This window comes from Passer montanus, unplaced genomic scaffold (assembly GCF_014805655.1).
Source record: "Passer montanus isolate IOZ18808 unplaced genomic scaffold, ASM1480565v1 scaffold61, whole genome shotgun sequence".
Classification (NCBI taxonomy): domain Eukaryota; kingdom Metazoa; phylum Chordata; class Aves; order Passeriformes; family Passeridae; genus Passer; species Passer montanus.
The window spans coordinates 3,837,623-3,851,305 of NW_024371149.1; the positions used below are offsets into that span (position 1 = coordinate 3,837,623).

General features: G+C 42.9%; 1 protein-coding gene across 7 annotated transcripts in view; it reads left to right on the forward strand.

The window, feature by feature from the left end:
* NDST2 (N-deacetylase and N-sulfotransferase 2) overlaps nucleotides 1-13,683 on the forward strand; it is a 126,697-nt gene that overhangs the window by 90,267 nt on the left and 22,747 nt on the right. For 6 of the 7 annotated variants that reach the window (XM_039727267.1, XM_039727264.1, XM_039727266.1 and 3 more), the window contains one exon: nucleotides 10,883-12,277. In XM_039727267.1, the coding sequence (XP_039583201.1) occupies nucleotides 11,285-12,277 (993 nt within the window). In that variant the 5' untranslated portion in view covers nucleotides 10,883-11,284. Of the gene's footprint in view, nucleotides 1-9,086; nucleotides 9,105-10,882; nucleotides 12,278-13,683 lie in introns of those variants that run through there. The other variant, XM_039727271.1, reaches the window with a different exon arrangement.

Consider the following 13,683-nt stretch of genomic DNA (forward strand, 5'->3'; position numbering starts at 1 on the left):
TAGGGTTCTGAAAACAGCAAAGCCCAGAGCTCCATGCAGGCTGCAGCTGCAAAAGGCATGCCAAGGGGAGCACAGAACTGCCACAACATGGCTCCCACCCCACCTTTCTGCTTGGCACCAGCCTCAGCCCATGGCTGCTTTTACTGCTCTGACTACTGTTAGGGTTATGTTTTGCATTTTGTTTCATGCTGCCTCCTATTCCTGGGACAGTTTCCCAGTCTCTGCTGCCAAACCCTCCCTCCCTTGCTCTGCTCTTGTGAACCCTTTTCTTCCAGCAGTCATTCCCAAGTTTTTTACTTGACTAATTGTCTGTCTTTTGTATCCTTCCTTTCTTATATCCATGTTCTGGGTCATGTTTCTTAATGTGAGATAGTACATATAGCAAGATAAAGGAGTTTATTTGCCACTATTTTGAGTATTGTTTGCATTAGATCTTCGTACAGTGATTAGTAATGAATTCCCCTTCACATTTTGAGTGCATAATTTTTCATATAGTTTGCTATTTTCTGTGTGCTGTTAAAGAGCAGCCACATTTTATCTTAGAGTAGTTGCCAGGTTGTGAGGAGTAGTGTCTGTATTACAGCAGGTGCCATCAGCTAGCCTGTGTTGATCAACCTGCAGGAATTGACAGTAGGAAACACAGGGCTCTGGGGAAACCTGGTGGTGCTCAGCAGTACTCCTGTCATTGCACAGTCACTGCAGTGGTAATCCTGCTGCCATGGCTGGTATTCCCTAGCATGGACAAGCTCCCAGAGGCAGGCACAAGATGGATCTGCTTACTGTTTTTAAACCATTTTGTGTCTCTTTCTTTGTGGAACAAGTCTTTCCACAAAAACAAGCACAAGACCCACCATACTAGTAGAAATACATGTTGGTAAGTGATGATGTTGTTGTATGCAAGTGGTGGATCAAGTTGCTGTGCTTTCTGCAATGCATTTTACAGACTGAATATGCTGTACCAGACTAGACTGAAGGAAGTGTGCTCTCTGTCCTACTGAGGACCTCACCAGACAGACAGATGCACATTTCTACTTGGAGAGAATTTTTCTTTTCTGGCAATTCTCTTCTTTCTATTCCAACTGAAATAAGGCCATTGAATCACTGTTGGTTTTTTTGGTTGGTTTTTTTTTTTTTTTTACATTGAGATGTTCTGTTTTCAGTTCATCTATTTGAATTAAGCGGAAAATTTATTAAGAAAGCCAAAGAATCCCTGAAAACATTAATGTTGTGTTGGACTAAGTTTCATGATCATCAGTGTTCTGAATGCTTCTTTTTTTCTTAAGTCCTACTTCTGATATCATCTACCCATGTCTCTTACTGCTACATGTGAAACAGAAATAGTTTTATAATTGTTTTATCCTGTAAATACTTCTAAAAACTTGCAAAATGGTGCGGACTAACTCCATTATTTTGACTCAAAGGTTAAATGTGTTTTTTATTATCAGAAACTATAAGTAAACTTAATATTTCATTTCTTCATGGAAAAAAAAAATCATGCTTCAGCATATAAACAGTTTCCATGTTAATAATAAAAAACTAATCCAGTTTTCAGTAATTGATTGCATTTCATTGGGCATTTTACTACTACCTGTAAATTTGGGGGAAGAGTCCCCAAGATAGCAAGTTATGCTACGAAACCTATAATTGGGCACCTTGCAGTTTTCGATACTCGGATCAGTTTTGCTTCAGCTGTAGTCCAGAACAGAGATCTATATTTTGCTCAAAACTCTTGAGCTTTCCTGACAAAACTTCAGTTTTATCAGAGGGTAGATTTGATTGCAAATATGGCAGCTTTTTTCCTGAGTTGTCCTGGGTACTGTTAATTAAGGTGTTAATGAGGTCCTGGACTTAATTCTGCATGAATGAATATTTTAAGGATGCAGTACTTCATAGCAGAAAAAATCCTACTTGTAAACAGTAGACTAATTAAAAATGTAAGAATATAGCACCCACTCTAGTAATTAAGTCTAGAAAATGGGAGAGAGACTAAAAGCTAGTGGCATGTAATTACAGTGCAGTTTAAAATTAATATCTTTGAGATGTATGTATTTTCAAAAGAGTTTATTTTTTGTGGGCTGATTATCTAAAAACAAGTTAGAAACAAGGGGAAACAGAAGGTATGGGGTTGGAATTATTGTTGTTTATGTAGCGAGCATGGCATAGTGTAAGGTATGGAAATAAGTGTGCATTGCCTGCGATTTTGTAACAACTGCAAACACAGATGGTTTGAGAGAAAATTAAATAATCCCACCCACATGAAGACAGGGAAGTCTAACAATAGTCACAGCTTTCTATCACCCTGTTTCTCTAGCAGTCTCTGCCCTCCTGTCTCTTACACATCCTTTGTCTATGGAACAGTAGCAGTGTGTGAAGCTGCTGAGGGGTCTGTCAGGGCCAGAGGGACCTGCCTGGGCTGGAGCTGCCTCGCCCCACCGTGCAGGGGCTCCATCCACCCTGTGCTGGCACAGGCAGCTCCTCAGCAGCAGCACCCCAGGAGCACAGCTACAGAGGCAGCAGTGATGGGTGCCAGGTCCAGCCTGGGCCCCAGTCACCAGGTGAGCACAGCAGTCAGTCAGGTCAGCAAGGCAGAGCACACTTGTAGCACGGTTTGGGTCTGCCCTAATCTCAGGGCAGCTCACAGCTCAGGAAGTGGAGGCTGGTCAGGGCATTCAGAGGCTGTTGGTGGGTGCAGTGCCCCCGTTGAGATCTGTGTCTGCCATGATGCTTGTGAAAAAGCAAATAATGACTTTTCATTGCCCAGATGGCCGTGAAGGCTTGGAGAGGGCAGTAGAGCACTTTGGATTTCCTCCTGTATTGTAAAAACCAGGCCTCCAAACCATTGTCTCACCCAGCCTGGGTAATCTTCAATTCATGCCTTTTTCACTCATTTTACTTTTCTTCCCATTGTTGTTTTTTTTTTTTTTTACTCTTTTTGCCTGGCCAGATTTATAGTTTGCTTATATCACTTTTGACTCTTTTTTTTTATTTTAACAGGAGTTGCATTGTGTTAAGAGCTGTCTTGCAATAGACAAGCCAACTAAAATGCAAATATTTTGTTTTCTGAGTCCAAGAGACTTACTTATTTCAATCACCCTAAGAAAACTGGATAATTAGATACTGCACAGGCTGGGAGATATGCCATGAACTGGCTGGGTGGAGATTTTGTGAGTAGAACATCTCAGTTGAAGGCAGGTAGGAGGGTGCTGCTGTACACAGCTAGGGAACATGTTCTTTTATGAGCCCAGCAGATTGTGACCCTGCATTTTAGTGCAAATACACTAGAACAGGTGAGCTCTTGTGCTCATGAGCTTTCCTGAGGTTTTAAGATTTGATAGAGCATACTTCTGGTGTCAGTTTGGATAAACTTTCAGTGTCATGGTATTAAACCTGTTCCCTAATGCCATCATTCCTAGATAAAACTGATTGTAAAGGATTATCTCCTATGTGTTATGTGACAGGAGGAAGCAACTGAATATAGAAGATCGGCCTCTTGTTAACTAAGATAAAATTTTCTAAGCCCTCATAGGAAGAGTGGTTATGCTGCTTTCATAACAATTGCAGATAAATTTTCATAATATACATTCTATATTAAGACACTTCAACTCTGGCTGACACTGAATTTTTTTGGGGTTCCCAGTTTGACTGTATTTCCCCACTTGATTAAGTTACTTAGGAGAAATCACCAGAGAAGATGTTCTGCTTTCTGCAGCAGAATAGTTGATCTGAACTGTGATAAGCAAGGAGCATGAGAGAATGGAAATGTGATTCTTGTCCATATCTAATGCGGAAGGAACTACATTTATTTCCTGTTCCCACAGCTAAGCTGGAGATGTTCTGCCATGATAGAGCATACGTGTTGATTCCTGATAAAAGCAGGAGGCTGAAGATGGTGTATTCCCTTCCTTCTGGGTGACTGAAGATTTGCTTTCCACCTGGGGGGACTGTAGAGCAGCTTGGACTGCCTTTGTGTTGCCAGGCTCTAGCCTGCACTGTCTCTGGCTCTCTGTCCCACAGCTCTGTGTGTCTGGGTGCAGAGAGGAGCTGCTGTCTTATTATCCTCTGCTGTGGGAAAAGGGTTAGGGTCAGAGTGGGCACAGACTTATGTGTCAGGAAAGGCACAAAACAGAAGGAGAGGTATGGCCAGAATGAAACTGCTTCTGGTGGCCTGATCCCTAGACTTGAAAGGGTCAGTACTACATGAAATGAAGCAATGGATACTTCCCTTCAGTTATATCTGAGGAAAGTGTCTCCTTTCTCTCCGGTGAGCAGTTGCATTACAGAGACCTGTGCATTCCCAGAGCTCTTATGAGGAGGACCTTTTTGTTTTCAGGGGAAGGGGCTGGTTGCTAATGGGCAATGCTGGACCATGCCACTGTCACTGGCATATGAAGGAGTAAACCTGTTGTTTATTTCTTTTTGTAATATAAAAGAGCAAGGGAAAAAAGATCTGCTTTTGCAGATCTTGCGCTGCTACAGTACCTGTTGTCTTTCTTTTTCATTTCCCCTTACCTGGTGGAAAGCTCTGACTTGTGTGAGCACTTGCGCTGCTACAGTACCTGTTGTCTTTCTTTTTCATTTCAGTAGAGGTGTGCTGCTGCCAAGCTACATATTATTTCTACCAAGCAGCATCAGTGACTGATGAAAGCTGAAATTTTATTTGTTTTTTTAACAATTCTTTAGATTCCTTATTTGCAGATCCACTCTTTAAGCAGGCTGAAAATACAAGACACCAAACCGTCTTCCGTTCCCAAATTTGTCCTATGCTGAGGCTGTGAAACTTGTTGAGGCTTGTCATTTTTATATTACAAAAAGAAATAAACCTGTTGTTTATTTCTTTTTGTAATATAAAAGAGCAAGGGAACAAAGATCTGCTACAGACAAAGGTATCTATTATGTGCCCAAACACCAAGAAGCTCACAGGAGTCCTGGGATCTCTTTGTGGTTCTGACATTTAACTTGAGGGAATACCCTAGTGTAAAAGTCTGAAATTCCCTTGCTTTGGAAAATAAGGTCAGTTGTAATGACCCTAAGCAGTGAGTGTATTATGATGGGGAGAAGGCAGGGAGCTGAAAACAAGATTTCCTGGAAGCTCTTATGAAGAGGACTTTTTTGTTTTCAGAAGAAGGTTGCTAACAGGCAATGCTGGGCCATGCCACTGTCACTGGCATGTGAAGGAGTAAACCTATTGTTTATTTCTTTTTGTAATATTAAAGAGCAAGGGAACAAAGATCTGCTGCAAACAAAGGTATCTATTATGTGCCCAAACACCAAGAAGCTCTCAGGAGTCGTGGGATCTCTGTGCAGCCCTCTGCAAAGCTTGCCTGGAGCCGGCCTCTCCAAGATCTCTGCCTTCACGTTGTCTTCAGACCTCATTGCACTGGCACAAGGGTAAATTCACAGCTGCAGTTGGGTTTCCACCAGGCTGGGGTGAGAGGAGTGCATGCAGATCTCTTTAGCATGGACTGCAGTTTGTTGATCTTGCAGAAGGTGTGAAGATACTTACCTGTCTAGGGATGATAATAAAAGAATTAAAATAATTATTACTTCATCACACAGGTCTTCTCTTCCATCAGACTGGCACATGTCAGGCCTGCTGACCAGCTGGCAGCTTTCTGGCTCAGCACGGGTCTGTACTGAGAGGCTTTTCCCTGCATGGGGACTTGCCCAAGCAAAACACAGAGCTGGCTGGAGGCTGCAGCCCTGTCTGTCAGAGCAGCATGGGCACTATTAGTGTTTCTTGTGTCTTTGATCTGAATTTTGTATTCCTTAGGCAGTCTCTCATGGCAGGATTTGACTGGCAGTGCATGTTAGCTGAAACACATGGCCAGAGCCCAAAAATGAGCATGGCAATTTCATTGCAATGTGGATGTAATTTTCACAATATTTTTTTACCCAATATGTGAAATACAAGCAGCATTCATTCTCCTGAGCTGTCTACTAATACTGTGTGGCTTGCTGTGCTTTGCTGACACTGCTTACCAGGTTACCCATCTTTGTGAGAGACAGGCTCTACCTGGAGGTCTGGCATACAGCTACCACCACAAACAAAGAGAGGGGCTGTGGTGTCTCAAAGTGGAGCAGACTAATGAGGAATTTTGTGTCTTGATGACACCATTAAAGTGGAATGGGTTGGAAAATCAATCAGATTCCTTCTCTGATTACTGTGTAACTCAATTACTGCAGTCTCCCTGGGGCCCAAGGCAACAACCATCTCACAGGAAGTGCAAAAGAAAGGCCTCTGAAATAGAGCTATTGTGGACAAGGCAAGATCTTGCTGCTGTGCATTCCAGACAGAGAGATTATATTATGAATAATGAAAAGGGCTGGGGAAATGTACTGGTGACACTGGGGTTTGGGTGGTAAGACCTTCTGTAGCTCAGCTAGGAATGCACTGACAGTTCTTGATAAAGGTATCAGATGATACCCAGTATCTTCCATGTGCCTTGGCATGAATGTACCAGAAGCTCCAAATACTCATATTCTGGTCAGTGGTTTTGGGTAAGTGCTGATCTGAGTATTTGTACTGATCTCCCACAATCATTTCCAAGCACTGGAAATATCTGGAGATCAGATGTTAAAACCACAGGGTTGGGGTTGTTATCTTGCTTTCATATCACATCAGTTGCTATGTGGTTTAGCCGGTGATAATTCAAAAAGCAGTTTATGTTTCACATTAACACTGTATATCATTAGGAAACAGAACATTTAAGTTTGATGAAGCCTTTGTCTTAATGCTGGTGATCTGTGGGATATCTGACCTTACAGCTGATGCTCTCTGATCTAGAGATGCTCTCCTGGCAGGATGGGTGCCTGCTGAGCCTGCGTCCTTGCACCTCTGAACATTCTTGCTGTGCATTGTGACTGCCACCTCCCTGAGTTCACACTGAGGCAGTCCTGGCAGGAGTTCAGAGTGGACCTCAATTGATCTAGAAACCTGGTTTTTTTGTGGTGTTAGATTCCCAGGAGTTTGATGTCAAAAGAGGACACAGGTATTTAATTTTCCTTTAAGAAGGAATAATTTTCACTGTAATACTTCTTTTTTCTTTTCTTTCACCAGTATAGATATTTCTCAGCTTTTCGGGTATGACTAGTTTTTGACAGTTCTCTCACCTTGTAATATGAATTTTATTCAGTGTATTTGTTTGTTGGTTTTTTTTCTCTTTTAGTTTGAACCTAAACCAGCTGATGCAGTCCCCAAAGAAAGAAATGGATCCTGTGCCAGCTGGCGTGCCCTCTGGCTGTGAAGCCTTGTTAAAGAGATCGGAGCTGACAGATTCTTGAGCAGCAATCTGATACAGGCCCTTTTTTTTTATTTTGCTTTTTTGAGCTCACCCTTGTAACAAATGGGGGCTTGTTTGGGAGCTTCGCTAGAGGCTTGAATGGAATCATTGTTATCAAAACACTGCTGTGATTCACAAGCGCCCAGCAAAGGGGGTTCTTCTGCCTGGTGCCCCTCAGCTGGGCACTGCAGGTGTGGCAGCCTAGCTTAAACTCTGGTTTCTTTCTTATTATGGAATAATCCAGTTGTCCTGTGATTTTCATCTTCAAACTTATAACTGGGAAACTGAAGCTACAGTTGTTTACAAAACAGAGCCAGTTCAAAAGTTAAATTAAGTTGGAGAGATGAATGAGTCCAACCAGGCAAGAGAAGTGTTTTCCATGTTGATGCTTTGGGGATGAAGAGTTGTAAAAGTAGAACATTGCCAGGCTTTTGCATAAATCAACATTGTCTTGATTTTCTTACCATTACCCTGGTGTTTAGATTATAAATTCTACCTCAGAAACACTTGCTTGGAAATTCATAGAAGTAACACTTAGGCTCCTGAATTCCTCTTTATGTTTTCTCCCACAAAAACAACATTGTGTCTAATACATGTTAAGATAGTGGATCTTTAATCCCAAAATAGTTTTCTCATAGAACACTTAGGCTCCTGAATTCCTCTTTACGTTTTCTCCTGCAAAAACAACTTTGTGTCTAATACATGTTAAGATAGTGGATCTTTAATTCCAAAATAGTTTTTATGTTTCTTTTTTATTTGGTGGGATTGGAAAGCAAAAGTGGGAAGGCAATAACTTGGAATTTTCAGGTTTCTCCATCAAAATTGACTATTATTGGAATCTGAATGGAGTGTTCAGCATGAATTTGTTGCACAGGAGTAGAATGAAGATCACTTCTCATACCTGCAGCATTGTGATATGCATGGAATCTTTAATCCCAAAATAGTTTTTATGTTCCTGTTTTATTTGGTGGGATTGAAAAGCAAAAGTGAGTTATTTGGGAAAGCAATAACTTGGAATTTTCATGTTTCTCGATCAAAATTGACTATTATTGGAATCTGAATGGAGTGTTCAGCATGAATTTGTTGCAGAGGAGTAGAATGAAGATCACTTCTCATACCTGCAGCATTGTGATATGCATGGAGCCATCCATTAATCTGTCTTACAAGGAATTCACCTTATAAAAAAGCTACAGAATTCTTTGTATGTTTCTCTATTATCCCTCTCTGCCCTGCTGAATTCTGCCTCTGCCAGCTTCTGCCTCTCTGCAGCTTGGAAGCTGCAATGCCAAGCAGGAAGGTGGTAACATTGGGATCTTCCCATTGGAGTCAGTGAGATGGGAAGGGCTTGTTGTGGAGGTGGAAAGGCTGTTTTCCTGGCTGCATTTGGAAGGTTGCACATGCTTTTGGGTACTATGGTGATACATTTGAATTCCTGGTGTATTACAGGGACTGAACTTGACTTGAGAAGTCATGTTCTATGCTCTGTCCAGGGAATCATATATTCAAAATCAGTAGCAAGAAAAAGAAAAAACTATACAATTTCTGGTTTTTACATCTTTACATAGTTATTTCTCACTTTCTCTCCCCTGTCCTTTTTCCAGTAAAAAGTTAACAGTATGTAGAGACAAAACTGAAAGATGATAAGTTGTCTGTGATGAAGAAAACACAGCTTATTGTTGCTGACTGAGCTGGATTTCCAAAGCCAGCTCTGTCATTACAGAGGGCCATTTGGGAATGGAGACACCAATCCATTTGGAATCTTGGGAATAAGGATAATTTTACCACAAATCCTGATCCATCTGCTGTGTTGCAGTGCAATCTTCAGTAAGTTTTGCCATGTCTCAGTTTCTCCAGTGGAAAATTATTTGTGTGATATACTTTACATTGATAGTCTACAACTATTCTGAAAACCACATCAGGGCTAAGGTTTCATTGTGCGCTACACAAACCAGTCCCTGCTCTGCTGAGCTTATAGCAGAGGCGTTGTTTGAGGTAATACTTAATGATCATCATAAGGCTTGTGTAAAGAGCACTCTGACTCTCTTCCATCTGCTGTCATAAAGTTAGCAGTATTATATCTCTTCATATAAAATCTGTTTGTGGTTTTTGTCTCTGCTTCACGCTGCGCCAACAGTTTGGAAAACAGCCTGATGGGAGTCTTCAGAGTGGGACTTTTGGCCTCATCTATGAACTGATCTTTTCCCAGACTCAGGACTTTTTTCCATCTAGCAATACACATTACGAAATAAGCGTCTGTCTCACAAGTAGTTCCTTTTCTGGTGGAGCTGGTTGTTAGAAACCCCTGGCTTTACTATATAAGAAACTTATGTATGCCTTAAACTCATACACAGACTAGTCTTCTCATATTCTTTGTTATATCAGAATGGTAGTAACAGAAAAGCTCAAAAATAGGAGGAATGGAGAAAGGATGAAGACCTCTTTTAGTAATGTTATTTACTATTTCTTTCTGATGCCTACTAGTGTTGCAAGCTGTGCCAGTTGAGCGGGTGGTTAGAGGGTCTGTATGTGGTGGAGCACATCTGCAGGAGTTGGGGGGGTTCACTAAAAAAGTGTTTGAAAGAAAAAAGGTGATTTAATTTTTACAGAGAAGTCATCATGAGCATGACTGATTTGGTGAGCAGCATCTGGCATTGGTGAGGTGCTCTTGCATTGTTGTGGGAGAGGCAGCAGGTGTGCCCCAAAAATGTGCTTGTGTTCCAGCAAAAGGCACCAGTGTATTGCTATGGGCAAGTCGCTCTGCTGGTGGGGGAGAGAAGTCTCCATTGTGAGTTTTACTTTATTTTTAAACAAAGTAGAAATTTAGTTATTTTCACTGGTGTTTGTTTTGGATTATTTGTTATTTGTTGGCTTTGTTAGGCACTTTTCCTGGAAACATAGTAACATATGGTGAAATAGTCTGCTGCCATGAACACAAAGCAGGAGGTGAGAGAACAAGAGGCTTTCATGTATTTGAGACCAACCCAAATTTATTTTTTGCTGTTGGTGATTTAAAACTGGCTTCATGTTCTTCAGTGGCATATGAGAGAAGGCGATGAAGGTTTCAGGAGATGTTTCATCTCCAACTGCCACTGAATCAGCTGGCAGCCTTTAAGTGTGCAGTGTGTGGGTGCCTGTGTCCCCTGCCCTCTGTGCTGCCTGAGGGATGATGCCTCTCCAGAGCTGTGTTTTGTGACCTCTGGAAGAAAGTGAGTTTCTAGGACAAATAGGGACAGAGAGTGCTCTCTCCTCCTCTTGTTAGCTTTGAAATATAGGCTAGAATAAAAGGGTTTTGCGTTTTCTGTTCAGTGGCTTGTAGAAAGCTGGGGGAAGGCCAGGTACTTGGCTCTGTTTGCTGTAGTGTATGAGAATCTCACCCAAGGCGAATGTTGAATTGCTGTGCACTATCAGGACCTTTCTTCCAAAGGCTCTTTGGTTGTTCTGTCACGCTGCCACACAAATGGGATGTGACACTTCCAGGGACCAGACCTGCTGATGGGCAAGTGATGCTGCCACCCTATCACCCTCTAGTCCTGTCATTTCATCTCGGGCCTGTTAAATGCTGGAGTCATACTGAGAATTGACTTTTTCTTTTTAAATTGCAGGATGCAAAGAGAAGGTGCCATCATGTGAATGTGAAACACCTAAATGAGAAACAGGACACATGGGAAGGCTGAGCTGAAACTGCTTGTGCACAGAATGACAGACTGATTTGCTACTGGAGACGAGATTCTGGAAACCTTGTTTTTCCAGAGACTTCTGAGTGAGAGGAGAGGAGCCCGAGGAAGCACACAAAAGAGCGATGGGAATTGAGGGCCATGGTTACCTGAGATAAATGGCAGATCTCTGGGAGTCTCGCCTTGTAGCTGTTTGCTTTAGCTTTTTCTCTCTCTGCAGCTGCACTTTCTTTTTTGTGAGCTGCTGCTGGGCACTGCCACGGCGCCACTGGAGATTGCAAGCGCGACGTGGGCCCGGCGCGTGAGGAGGGGTGAGCCACCCGCCTCACCATGATTCAGCTGTGGAAAGTGGTGCGGCACGTGCGACAGCTGGAGCTCCACAGATTGATCCTGCTGCTCATTGCCTTCAGCCTGATCTCCATGTGCATCCTGGCTTATTACGTCACTAACAGTCCCAAAATCAAGGAGCCGCCACCCCTGCCCTTCAGTGACTGCAGCAGCCAGCACCGCATCTTGATCCCGCCGCAAGCCAGCTGGAGGCTCACGAAGTCCGTGGACACCTCGCGCACAGATCCTGTGGTGCTCGTCTTTGTGGAAAGCATTTACTCCCAGCTTGGGCAGGAAATTGTGGCCATCCTGGAATCCAGCCGGTTCAAATACAGGACAGAGATCGCCCCTGGCAAAGGGGATATGCCCACCCTGACAGACAAAGATAGAGGACGCTATGCTCTAATTATCTATGAGAACATCCTTAAATATGTGAATCTAGATGCTTGGAACCGAGAGCTGCTAGACAAATACTGTGTAGAGTATGGAGTGGGAATTATAGGCTTTTTCAAAGCCAATGAGAACAGCCTGCTCAGCGCACAGCTCAAGGGTTTCCCCCTTTTCCTACATTCCAACTTGGGGCTGCGGGACTATCACATCAATCCTAGTGCTCCCCTGCTCTATGTCACCCGGGCTAATGAGGTGGAGCAGGGTCCTCTGCCTGGTGATGACTGGACTGTGTTTCAGTCAAACCACAGCACCTATGAGCCAGTGCTGTTGGCCAGCACGAAATCCTCAGAGTCCATTCCTCACTTGGCCACTCACAAAGCATTGCATGCTACAGTGATGCAGGACCTGGGTCTGCATGATGGGATCCAGCGGGTTCTCTTCGGCAATAACCTCAATTTTTGGCTGCACAAACTCATTTTTGTGGATGCCATTGCCTACTTGACTGGCAAACGCCTCTGTCTGACGCTTGATCGCTATATCCTTGTTGACATCGATGATATATTTGTGGGAAAAGAAGGCACTCGCATGAAAGTGTCTGATGTAGAGGTAAAATCCTAGAGTAGATACCTCCAGAGGTTCTAGACAGATTTCTGGTGTGTGTGTGTGTGTGTGTACTGGGAAAGTCAAGATGGCATTTAATTTGAGGGAAAGCATTGATTGCTGCAGTCGTACTCATACAGAGAATTAGCCTGCAATAATGCTGAGGCACTGTGTGTGATGCTCTCAACATTTTACCTGGTTTAAATGGAGCACTTTAGGAGCTGACCTTTCTCAGTTTAAGAGGAAGATGCCTCTGGTGGTCTATCCTGTCTCCTCTTTGATGTAAGGAACAAGTATATGCACGTTTCCTATACCAGCCTATTTGTAGCTCTAAACTCTGCTGTTCAAGAGGAAAAAGCAAGTTTTGTTAGAACAGAACAGAAGAATGTATTTATTATTATTTGTGATATGTATAAGCTGTATATATTATATTGTAAAAGTGTGGGCCAGTCCATGCAGTGTCAACTCATACAGTCTATATTTTAGCCATCTAGCTTTTCAACACGCAACTAAATTGGGAAAGGAAGGGTTTTCTCTTACCCTTTGCACCCTCCTCATGTCTGCCAGCAGCAACTCTCATCCCTGAGGGAATATCAGCAAATTCACCAGAGAACATGGTCAGACCAAGCCTTCATGAGAACCATTTCTGTGGCCTCATGACTGAAAAAAAGAGACATGCCAGCTCTGTGGTTTGCTTTCCTTGGCAGTTCCTGGAATCATACAGTGACCTGTTAGGAAAGGTTATGGGTAAGAGACAGATTTTGTGGAGGAGAGGGAACTGAGACAGGCAAAGATAAAAAAAGGTAGGAAAAAGGTAACAAACTTAAGTGCTCCTTCTGATTCTCTGTGTCCTTGAAAGTAATGAAGTGTTCCTTTAAGTCTCTGATCCATGTGCATGTGATGCTTCATGGAGCCAAGGACTCCCCTTTGTATGTTCCACATCAGTTGTGGTTTGTAGCCATTGAGGGAGGTGCACTGCCTGGTGTGTCCTTGAAAGTAATGATGAAGTGTTCTTTTAAGTCTGTGATCCATGTGCATGTGATGCTTCGTGGAGCCAAGGACTCCCCATTGTATGTTCCCCATCAGTTGTGGTTTGTAGCCATTGAGGGAGGTGCACTGCCTGTTTCTCAGCTGTGCTGAGGTTGTCCATAGGTACAAACTCTGGATTCCCATTCACCACTTGCCCTCAGGTGAGTCCTGGATTGCAGCAGCCATGATGGGGTAAGCTTGTGCCAGTAACTGCTTTAGCATGTTTCTAAAACAACTTCAAGGTGAAGCAGCTTTTAAACTTACATTGAAGGCACAAAATACATGAGGCAAAGGTGTAAGAAGAATAGTGTCATACAGGTTTGGCTCCTTATCCAAACCTTGTCTGTTGCATGTTCCCAAAAGCCCTCTTCCACCTCCCTAGG